General features: G+C 38.6%; 1 protein-coding gene across 10 annotated transcripts in view; it reads left to right on the forward strand.

Moving 5' to 3' along the window:
* Window positions 1–12,196, forward strand: part of RNF8 (ring finger protein 8) — a 38,086-nt gene that overhangs the window by 10,694 nt on the left and 15,196 nt on the right. For 6 of the 10 annotated variants that reach the window (XR_002779093.1, XR_002779090.1, XR_002779092.1 and 3 more), the window contains exons 3-5: window positions 7,387–8,232; window positions 10,450–10,512; window positions 10,672–10,818. Coding sequence is in view for 6 of the 10 variants with exons in the window: in XM_023527548.1 (XP_023383316.1) it covers window positions 7,387–8,232; window positions 10,450–10,512; window positions 10,672–10,818 (1,056 nt within the window). In the remaining 4 variants the exon portion in view is untranslated. The remainder of the gene's footprint in view (window positions 1–7,386; window positions 8,233–10,449; window positions 10,513–10,671; window positions 10,819–12,196) is intronic. The other 4 variants (XM_023527549.1, XM_011354547.2, XM_023527547.1 and 1 more) reach the window with 3 other exon arrangements.

Here is a 12,196-nt window from a genome sequence, read left to right on the forward strand (position 1 = left end):
CAGAAAAAGCCTTTAACAAGATACAGCATTCATTTATGATGAATACACTTAACAAAATGGGTATAGAAAGAAAATACCTTAATATAATAAAGGCCTCAGCCAACATTATACTTAATGGTGAAAAACTAAAAACCTTCCCTCTATGATCAGGAACAAGGCAAGGCTGTCCACTATCACCATTGCTTTCAATATAACGTTGGAGGTTCTAGCAAGTGCATTCAGGCAAGAGAAAGATATAAAAGGCATCCAGATAGGAAACAAAGAAGTCAAACTGTCACTATTTGCAGATGACATGATTCTCTGTATAGAAAACCCTAAAGACTCCACAAGAACACTACTAGAAACAATAAGCAAATACAGTAGTCTCTGGATACAAAATCAACGTTCAAAATCTATAGCGTTCCTATACTCTAATAATGAAGCATCAGAAAAAGAAGTAGAAAAAATAATTCGTTTTACAATTGCGAATAAATTTAACAAAACATATGAAGGACCTATATAATGAAAACTACAAGAGTTTATTAAAAGAAATCAAAGAAGATACAAAGAAATGGAAAGATACTCCGTGTCCTTGGATTGGAAGAATCAACATAGTTAAAATGACCATGTTACCTAAAGCATTATACAGATTTAATGCAATCCCCATCAAAATCCCATCGGCATTTTTTTAAAAGAAATAGAGCAAAAAGATCATCATATTTGTATGGAAGGACAAAAGACCCCAAATTGCCAAAGCCATCCTGAGAAAAAAGAACGAGGCTGGAGGCATCACTCTACCTGACTTAAAATTATACTACAAAGCAACAATAATCAAAACAGCATGATATTGGCAGAAAAACACACACGGACCAGTGGAACAGAATTGAGAGTCCAGAAGTAAACTCATATTTATATGGGCAAATAATTTTCGACAAAAAAGCCAAAAACATACAGTGGAGAAAGGAAAGCCTCTTCAATAAATGATGCTGGGAGAACTGGAAAGCCACCTGCAAAAGAATGAAACTAAACTGCTATCTATCACCACACACCAAATTTAACTCAGAATGAATTAAGAACCTGAATATGAGACCTGAAACAATAAAATGCATAGAAGAAAACATAGGAACTAAACTCAAGGACCTTGGACTTAAAGAAGATTTTATGAATTTGACCTCAAAGGCAAGAGAAGTAAAAGCTAAAATAAATGAATGGGATTACATCAAACTAAAAAGTTTCTGCTCAGCAAAAGAAACCGTCAACAAGGTAAAGAGACAACCATCCCAGGTGGGAAAATATATTTGCAAGCAACACCTCCGATAAGGGCCTAATATCTAGAAATATACAAAGAACTCATACGACTCAATAACAACAAAGAAACAAACTTCCAATCAAAAAATAGGCAGAGGACCTGAACAGACACTTCTCCATAGGGGGCATACAAATGGCCTACAAAGATATGAAAAGATGCTCAACATCGCTAGCTATTAGGGAAATACAAATCAAAACCACGATGAGATACTATCTCACACCTGTTAGAATGGCGATAATCAACAAGAGAAGTTATAACAAATGTTGGAGAGGATGCGGAGAAAAAGGAACCCTCATACTCTGCTGGTGGGACTGCAAATTGGTACAGCCACTATGGAAAACAATATGGAGGTTCCTCAAAAAACTAAGAATTGATCTGCCATATGACCCAGCAATTTCTCTACTGGATATTTACCCCAAAGACTTGAAAACTCATATCTGTAAGGATGTTTGCACGCCGATGTTCATAGCAGCATTATTCACAGTGGCCAGGACATGGAAGCAACCAAAGTATCCTATGATAAATGATTGGCTAAAGAATCTGTGGTACATATATATACAATGGAATATTACTCAGCCAAGAAGAGATGAAATATTGCCATTTGCGACAACATGGATTGAACTTGAGATAATTATGCTAAGCAAAATAAGCCAGACAGAAAAAGTTGAAAATCACATGACATCACTTATATGTGGGATATAAACCTAAAAGCAACAGATGAACAGGATAAACAAACAGACTCAGGGACATGGACAATGGACTAGTGGTTACCAGAGGGCAGGGGGTGGGGGAGGAGGGGAGAAGTACATGAGGTAAAGGGGGTCAATATAGGGGGATAGAGGGAGGGTGAAGTGGGTAAAGGGGATCAAAAATATGGTAGCTGAAGGAAACTGGACTTTGGGTGGTAATCACACAATAGACTATATAGAAGTGAAATTATAATGTACACCTGAAAATTATATAATTGTATTAACCAATGTTACCCCAATAAACTTAAAAGATAAAAAATAAAAATAAAAATAAAAATGGCTGAGGGAAAAAAAACCCAACCTTGGAGGACTGTTTACTTTGTATACAAAATATGAGGATGATTATAGTAGTGTAGATTTCAGTTAATTGAATAGTACTTCAGATAGTTCATCTGAATTGATGTCCAACTGTTTCAGAAAGTTAGTTGTTTCAAAGTCACATTCTGAAATGCTTTGGTGGGTTTGTACTCTCCAGTCCTGGAGGCTCAGGCATATCATTTGAGCTTTTCCCATTCTTCCTCTCCTATCATATTGCTGTTCACTTGATACCTGGTAATTCCTACTGATGCAAGATGGGGCTGAAGCCATATGCCAACTGAGAGAGAGTCTTTGGCTCCATGCAGAACAGAATTCAAGAGCGATCCAGAGTTAAAGACAAAGGAGAGTTTATCAGAGAAGGAAAAATGCTCCATAGACAGAGTGTGGTCTCCTCTCAGAGTCAGAGAATGAGATCCTTAGTTTTTGAGGAATTGGGTTTATATCTGTTTCTTAGTTTCTGTGAAAAATTACTGATTATAGGGAATAAAGTATGGAATGAATGGTTGAGTTTAACTTGTGCAAGGTACAGCTTAAAGTCTTTGTTTTCCTGACTGACTGATATGGGTACTGATATGGGTAAGCAGTTGTTAGCAATCTCAGCAGAAATCTTCTTTTGTTCTGTAGGTTCCTCATGGTCTGGCCGTATGGCCGATTAACCAGATTCCATGTCTAACATCTAACATGAAACAGGCTCTGAATTCTTGGTTTAATATTTAGTCAGTCTGTGTAGTTCTCATGCCTCTTTCCTATATTACTACTTTTGTCCTTCTCTGTAGACTCTGGCATTTAAAGTGTCTGGTGAGTTATACTCTGTGTGAACAAACCTTGCTGCTTGGGACAAGTCAGCTTCTGGTCTTCCAGCAGCTAGAGCAGTGGTTCTCAACCCTGTTTTCAGTTTTTGCCCTTACCTTGGGGTACTTTTAAAAATATTGATGGTATCACATTAAAATCAAGAACTTCTATTCACCAAAAGACACCATTAAGAGAGTGAAAGGCAAACTCATATTTGCTACATATAATTGATGGACTTATAGTTAGATATATACATAACGTTAAATTAGTAAGAAAAAGAAAGATAACCTAGTTTTAAAAGTGGGCAAGAGTCAGGCACTTGACAACAGGTTGTATCCAAATGTTCAACATCTCTGAAAAGTTGTTCAACCTCATTAATGATCAGGGAAATGCAGATTAAAACCAGGATGGAATACCACTACACACCCACCAGAGTGGCTAAAATTAATATTGAAGATGCCAGGTATTAGCAAGGATATGGAGCAAAAATTGTCTTTGGGTAGAAGTATAAATTGGTACAATTATTTTGGGAAATTATTTGGCATTATTTATTAAAGTATGCACATATGTACCTCATGACTATATTTTCAGTCTCAGAGAAACAGCTCAAATGTCCATCAATAGTATAATGGAGAAATAAACTGGAATATTCTTACAGTAAAACCACTGTAATGAATATGAATGAACAACTGTATCCTACAACACACTAAATACATTTTGCAAACATAGTATTGAGTGAAAAAAGTCAGACACCGAAGAATACATATGATGTCATTTATATAATGTCAAAACCAAGCAAAACTAATGTGTGATGTTAAACCAGGCTAGTAGTCACCTTTTTGGGGTGAGGGAGGTAAAGGGGACCTAGTGACTAGAAGGAGGCAAAAGAAGGTTTCTAGGATGCTGACAAATGTGGTTTAGGTTTTGTTTTGTTTTTTAACTTTGTGGTAGTTACACTGAAATGTTCACATTATGGTTATTCATCTGGTTGTACATTTATGATTTGTGTACTTTTATGTTTGTATGTTATGTTTTAGTAAAGAATTAAAAAATACTGACTGATATACATCTATTAGAATTGCTAACATAAAATAGTACGAAGTGCTGGTGAGCCTTCAGAGTAGTGGAACTCTTAAACATTGCAAGAGTAAATACAAAATGGTATTGCCCCTGTAAAACAGTTTCTTACAGTTAAACATACACTTACACAGTGATCCTATTCATAGGTATTTATCCCAAATTAATGAAAACTTATGTTCTCACAGAAACTTGTATGTAAATGTTTATAGTGGCCTTATTTATAATTACCAAAAAGTGGAAAAAAACAACTAGGGAAGGAATAAACAAACTCGTACACCTGTACCCTGGAATACTAGTTAGCAATAAAAAATACCAAACTACTGTTAGGCAACAACGTGTGCAGATCTCAGCCATTATGCTAAGTGAAAGAAGCCAGACTCAGAAGGCTACATATGGTATGACTTCATTTCTGCAACATTCTAGCAAAAGTAAATCTGTTTGGTAGGGCAGAAAACAGATGAGCTGTTGCCTGGGAATGGGGGAAGTGTTGGTTATAAAGGGACACTGTGTCTTGATACAATTACACACTGTGTATATTTGTATATAAACTTGACTAAAAATCCTGATGCCTGGTTCTCCTCTCAGACCAATTAACTCAGTCTGAGGGTGAGATGCAGGCATTACTGTTTATTTTAAACATTTCCAGGTGGTTTCACTGTATAGTTAGGGTGGAGAACCACTGAGCTACATAAATCAACTGAAAAACTCCAAGGAAACGTTGCCTTCTGTCTTTGGGTTTCTACTGTCTTCAACAACTGATTAAAAACACTAGACAGAGATTGAAAATCAGGTGAAGTAATTAGTGTATTAGGGGGTGCATATTATCTCACTTTTTCCCATTGATGGATAAGAGACATTAGGTAGCCTTTTTTTTGGTTATCACTTTGCTGCTACTGACATTATTCAAACTGGTGATTATGAAAACCAGCATCAAGAAAGGCATGACAGAGTTTGATTTATTTAATCCATTGTATTTGAGATCATACCCTGGGTAGTACTCAATCGTTCTCTCATAGCCATGGTAGTTTCATCCTTTTCTATAGTCGCCTTGTGAGCAGACCTGACTCAGGGCGATGGTCTAAATTATACCACTAGGTGTCACCAAGGAGTGATGAATGATGAATAGATGAATCCAAGGATAAAATGTGATGGGAAATTTTTGAGAGCTTATTTTCCAGGCCTGAAGGGCTCTGAAAGAGGCAAGTTAATGCAGAAGATCTAGTGGAGGGTTGCAGTATGTCTTGAAAATTTGCCCCAGCTTTTTAGGGATTCCTCATTCTCTAGCCTTGGGCTGCTTCTGTAACCTTCTTTATTTATTTACTCTTATTTTTGCCCTTGAGGTTTTTCTTAAATGTCTATACTTTGACATTAGATGGCCTTCTTTGTCATATTACTTTTCCTGAGACCTTTTTCCTATGTATAATCTGTTCTGATATAAAAGTGTTCTCAAATAGATGCTTCTGACCTCCATTCCCCACCTTTGTTATTTCCCCACTACTGTCAGAAAACTGATTACTCCTTGTAGTTTCTCAGGCTAAATATGAATAGAAAGATTGGGAAGAGATTGGTCAGATAAGCCAGGTTAGGCCCAAGGCAGTGGGTTAAAGGCAGTCTTTCTGTATATATCTATGCTTGGCTTTCTCTCTCTCTCTCCCCACTCTAGCCAAATAATATAAAACCAGAAACAGGGCCCTAATACCAAACCACAGCCGAGATTTGACCTTCATCCTCTGTGCCTTGTCAAGCCCTTGTCCCTCAGATTTGGGTTGACTAATTTTTCTAGCTGGTACCTATAGTTACCAATATAAACATAAGTCTTAGTCCCAGTTTAGCTGTGAGTTTCATCCCTGGCCTGTCCCCCAAAGTTAAATCCTTGATAGAGGTTAAAATGCCCACTTGTTTCTTTAAACTCTAAATCTGCATTTGTTTCAAGTCTGTTTTAGAATCTATCATCCCCATTTAGCATCTCTTAGCTAACCCAGCTCCACATGATATTTTATTGCATTTATGGGCTCTGCTATGTAATCTCATACTTATATGTGCCCTTGTATTTTCTTTCCACAGTCAGCTGCTAAAAACGGTTTTCATGTCTTGTACTTTTGCACTTGGAATAGTTACCTTGCAAGATACTAAGCATAGAATCAAAGTAATTGTTAATAAATTAATTGAGCCAGAATATAATAATAGTAGCGAGCACTTATATAATGCTTACCATGTGCCAGGCACTTTTCTAAGTATATTACATATGTTATCTCATTAAATTCACACAAACACCATGAGAGAGAGACTCTTCTCCATTTTATAGATGTGGTAACTGGGGCATAGAGAGGTTAAGAAACTTGCCCAAAGTCGCATAACTATGAAGTGATAGAGCCAGATTTTAAACTCAGGCAGTCCAACTCCAGGGTCCATGCTCTTAACCTTTACACTATGATTTAATTAAAACCATAAAGTAAATATTGAACTTTTATTTTATGTGAGTCACCGTGCTGTTTTACATGTATTATCTCATTTATTCCTCACAGGTACTGTATGAGGTAGGTACTACACTACCCCTATTTTGCAGACAAAACTGAGTTTAAGTAAATTGCTGAAAGCCATGCAACTAATAAGCCCAAGGTGGTGCAGTAGGTTAAGAACCCAAGTTTGTCTGAGTCCCGTCCCGAGCTCCAGCTCTTAACCACTATTGCTATATTGCCCATGAACCTCTGGTGCTATTAACTGGGTCAGAGCCTACCTTCGGGAAAAGGTATTGGTACTCTCTTTTTTGGTTTATGTGTACTGGAAAGTGCTTTGCTTATTCACTGGTCTGTTCAAGGGGCATATCCTGGGATAGTGCTTGTGTGACTTTCCTGGTCAAGCCGATCTTTTGAACCTCATCATTAGATGATGCTTTCTTTACTAATAGCAGTTTTTTCAGTCTTGGGCCATTGCCTCCAGTTTAGGTGGGTAGGAGCTATTAAATTCAGTTTCTTTCAATACTACTGCATTTTTTTGAGTAGTTCATCACCAGTAATAAGATGATTCCTGCCTGTTATACAGGCAGTTCTCTGTGGAAGCATGAATGTGAAATATAGATAAAAAGCCAAAGCACTGTTTGAAGAATGCTGTTTCTAATGATGGTGGTTTATGAACCTCTCTTTTCTATTTATTCTCAAGGGCTTCCCTTCTGAAGAGGCAGAGGTTTTGCAACAGCAAGAGAGAAATTCTATTAAGAGGAAGAAAATCATGAAGTTTATTTTGTCTTTCTTTCCCTTTCCTCAGAGTCTGAATGGTGTTTGGCTGAATAGAGTACGTCTAGAACCTTTAAAGGTCTATTCTATCCATAAGGGAGACCACATCCAGCTTGGGGTTCCCCTGGAAAATAAAGAGAATGCAGAATATGAATATGAAGTTACTGAAGAAGATTGGGAGAGGATATCTCCTTATCTTGCCCCAAAGAGTGACCAGATGATGGAAAAAAGTAAGGGCTTGAGAACTAAAAGGAAATTTAGTTTGGATGAATTAGAGGATCCTGGAGCTGAAGGCCCCTCAAAGTTGAAATCCAAAATAAATAGAGTATCTTGTGAACGTGGTCAACCAGTGAAATCACATGGGAAAGGTGAAGTGGCCAGTCAACACTCTGAATATTTGGATCCTAAGTTGTCTTCTCTTGAGCCAAGTGAGAAGACTACAGGGGCTCACGTTTACTCTGGCCCCGCAAAAGCCGTGAAGCTTCATCATAAGAAGGAGAAAGCATCAAACCCTTTTGCATCTCAGAGCAGCTTAGAGTTGTTTAAGGTGACCATGTCCAGGATTCTGAAGCTGAAAACACAGATGCAAGAAAAACAGAAAGCTGTTCTGAATGTGAAAAAGCAGACCCCAAAAGGGAACTCAAAGAAAATTGTGAAAATGGAGCAGGAATTACAGGATTTACAGTCCCAGCTTTGTGCAGAGCAGGCCCAGCAGCAGGCCAGAGTGGAGCAGCTAGAGAAGACTTTCAAGGAAGAGCAGCAGTTTCTCCAGGTACCACACAGGACAAAAGGACAAGAGTGCTCAGGGGTGGGCAGGCTCTTTGTGAGCCTCTGGCCAGAGCTCTCTATTTCTGGGTCAGGAACCAAATGCTGAGCTCCAAGGACAGGAGACAGAATGGGAACAGAAAGCTTTGATGTAAGAGGTTGAGTCAATGGTTAAGGCTTCAGTATGATTATCAGATCAAGAGCCAAAATTGGGGTACCAAGATGGGGTAAGGTAACTGGCAGAGCCAGCCCCAGGATGTAACTGATCTCAGGATATAAAGTTGAGGCATCTCAGAACTAAAGTCATTTCAGAGAGAGGTTGAATGAAGGTCAAGATGCCACGAAACCACACTACATTCCAATTAAACCAATAATGTCCTCATGAGTTATTTTACTTTGCTCTGTCAAAGCCTAATCAGGTAGCCCCAAAGCAGGTACTGGTTAGCTAGTTACTCTGCCCTTGATGCACCTGGCAACTTTTTAGCTCTGTAGCTAACCTAGGAAGTGGGAGGCTACAAAGGCAGAAAATGTTTTCCTTTCTGTCGTGAGCAGCCATCATGGAAGGGGACAGGTATACCATGATTCCATTGTTGGCTTGAGTGATAAACCACCTTCCATAGTGCCTTTAGTGGTAAGATAAAATAATGACTGTCTTAACTGTGTCAAAGTAAGACCAAATGTATCCCTGTCCCTGAGTCATTTTTGTGAATGGCAAGCTCTTGCACAAAGCTTCTAGGCTAGAGCTGATACTGGTCCCTGTTCAAAATGTCAGTTCCCATCTGGCAAGAGCCACATGTTTTGCTCCCACCTACTTGCTCAGGTAAAACTGAATGTCAAGAATTCCCCATTGTTGACTTAGAACTAAAATGAGCCCAGGATTGACGTGAATAAGCTTTTATTTACTTTGTTCAAGATAAAGAACAACGTGTAGTGTTGGCTTAATTCTGAACGATTTATAAATTTCATTCTAATCTCTGCTATCCTCTTGAACTGGTAGTATTAGCAGAGGCCATGGATTAAATAGTTCTTTCTGAGGGTGTACACTGCTTGCTTATGTGTATCTTTTTGCTTCCCTTTCCAGCCTGGACTAGTTCTTGAAATTAATAGAAGGAAGGTTAGCTTTACATATTTAGTGTTTGCCACCCTTCCTAGAGCAGAACTCTCTTTAAAGGCTAATATGTTCAGGAGCAAGAGTTACTGTTAATTAATAGTTGTGGCTGCTATATGGAATTATTCAAGGTATGGCTGTAAAATCTTTTTCCATACCAAAATGATAAAGGCAAAAAGGACTGGTTTAGAAATTTTCTCCAGGTGCGAAAGTCATATATAAATTGTTCATAGTGAAGTATATCTAGTTCTTTATTTATTAGCTGGATTTCTCTCTGCCGCCAAGCCTTAGGGATTTAGCCTACCTCAACTACTCTACTTATTCAGAAGCTCATTTAACACTTGCTGCTTCACAGAGATTTTTTTTTAGTACCCACATTGCCTGGCACTATACTTGGGTTTGGGTGATTATAAAGATGCCTAATAAAGGTATATTATACATATAAAATAATCAGAACAGTTTTAAGTTATTACATTTAAATTAGAGAACAACTTCAAGCTGGCATATTAAATGGGTAGGTAATTCTTAAAATAAGGAGGGAAGGGTCCAGAGTTTCTTGTGGAAGGACTGAACTTGATGTAGAAGGCATCCACGTTGGAGGGGACCAATAGAGGAAAAATAGCATAAGCTCAGGTGAGGTGGGAGGAGAAGCAGTTTATAGACTGGACGTGGTAAAGAGACTCAGAATGAGAAATAGAGGGTGCCCAGAATCAAGGGAAGAAATGTGGTAGAGCTCGTGAGTGCCAGCATGGGGGATTATATCTGAGTTTATATAGTTGGTGGCTCAAAACCTCTCAGTTTACATCCTTTTGGGAGTCACAGCATTTGCCAGTGAAGGAGACTTGGAGTATTAGCCCAGAGTTTCTCCAAAACAGCCTGAGTGATGATTGAAGGTGATATCTCTGAGGTGAGCAGTATTGAGCAGTTAACTCTGCTTAAATCCCTTACTGCCAACAGTTTGAAGTAAAATGGGAAAATCCCCCCCACCTCCTCCACTTCTTGCCCCCTGTTGTTTCCAGATGCTCATGCTAGCTGGTCTGCTCTGTTTGTTGCTCAATTTTGTTTCCTTTTCTCCTTCTTACTGGGAAACCTTCCATTTTGTTTTCGGCTTTGCAGGGTTTGGAGAAAGAGCAAGGAGAGGAGGACCTGAAGCAACAGCTGGCCCAGGCTCTGCAGGAGGTAACTTATTTCTTGCCATTGTACTGAGATTATAGTGGGCCGCAGAGTCGGGGGCAGCCAGGCTGCACGTAGCCACTGGCTGCCTCTGCTGTGTAGCACACACCTCTGCGGCATCTCCATTCTGTAGACAGAGCAGGTGGCATCTGCTCACACCATCAGGTCGGAGATTTGGAGCCTCACAGACATGCCAGACCTCAGCATGAAAACTTACATCTTCATCGGAGCAGGAGCTGCTCTAGTGAAGATGGAATGGAGCTTATAGCAATTAGGAGGCTCTCTGGAGGAAGTGGCTGCATTTCCAGAAAGGTGAGGACAGCAGAGGAGAATTGCGAGCTACAACTTGGCCACCAAGGCCTGCAAGGGCCTCCATTACCTCACCGTTCCTGAGCTGAAGCCATTGAGAAACCATGTGAGAACGTTTCAATTAAGCACTTTAGATCAGGTCAAGAATGTACAGTTTAACAGTCAGTAAAACATTGATTTACTGAAAGGGCAAGGCTCACAGTAATAAAATTCTAAAAGATTGTAATTTATTTCATGTAACTTGACTGTTTATCTCTATTTTTTATAAGCTTTTTTGCATCTTTAAAACCTGCTTTGTCTTCTATCCTTTACATGTTACGATTACTAGTTTGATGCAAATTTAGTCAGGAGGTTAGTGCGATGCTTCATGTCTCCTTGAGAAAAATGAACATTCGAATTTGTTTAGGATAATATATATATCCTTACATTTGTTGCATACCTACCTCCCAAACTTAAACAGTGCTAACAGTCACTTATTATAAGCTTGGGAGGTGCCTGCCTTGATATCATTGAGGGTTGCACAAACGGCCTTGGAAAGAATTAGGTGAAAATTAATTCAGTCTTTTTGGAATTTTATTTTCTAAGTTTGTTTATTTTCTAGGGTGGGAGGGTAGGCATGTTTCCCATTTAGAGCATTATTAAATTAATATTCAGGTATTGTTTTGAAATTGACTGGAAAAGGGTAAGTTTCTGGTGCTCAGAAATCCCCGAGGGATCATTGAGTGCCCTGCACCCATGACTCCTCATCCTTTCCTGAGACAGGAAAACACACTATCATTTAGTATGAGGTACTTGGTTAGTCTCTGTTCATTAGCCTAAAATGGATATTTTTAGGTCACAGTTCTATAACAACATGTCTGGGGGGCATACCTCTCTCTCAACTAAAACATGGTTGTATTTTGGTCCACTCTATTGGTTCTTCTGAAGCTTTTCTTTTTCATTTACCAGGCCTTTATAATTTCCATTTACATAGAGCTTAAAAAACTTTTCTGAATTATTTCATATCTGTTACTTTTTTATTAACACCGATGTGGGAAAGGTGCCTGTTTTCCCATTTTATAGATGAGAAAGTTAAGGTATGCACATCTAATTCATGGTCAAGATGAATTAGTGGCCGTCTCCTTTAACTGCTTTTCTTAGGAGACCACACCTTTTTAAGTTTGATTCTTAAGTAATCTTTTCAGAAATGCTTACCTTTACTCTATCCTCTTTTAAAAAGGGATTTCAAGTGAGATTTAAAGTGTAAACTATACTTAAACACAAAGGAGCTCAGAGATTATCTTTCATAGAAGTGGAACCTCTTGATGTTTAATATAGGCAGTTGGTCACAGTGAATGAGCTGTTAGCTCTTGGGTATGCCAGGTTCCAGAACACAGAGGCA

This window comes from Pteropus vampyrus, unplaced genomic scaffold (genome assembly GCF_000151845.1).
Source record: "Pteropus vampyrus isolate Shadow unplaced genomic scaffold, Pvam_2.0 Scaffold18, whole genome shotgun sequence".
NCBI lineage: Eukaryota > Metazoa > Chordata > Mammalia > Chiroptera > Pteropodidae > Pteropus > Pteropus vampyrus.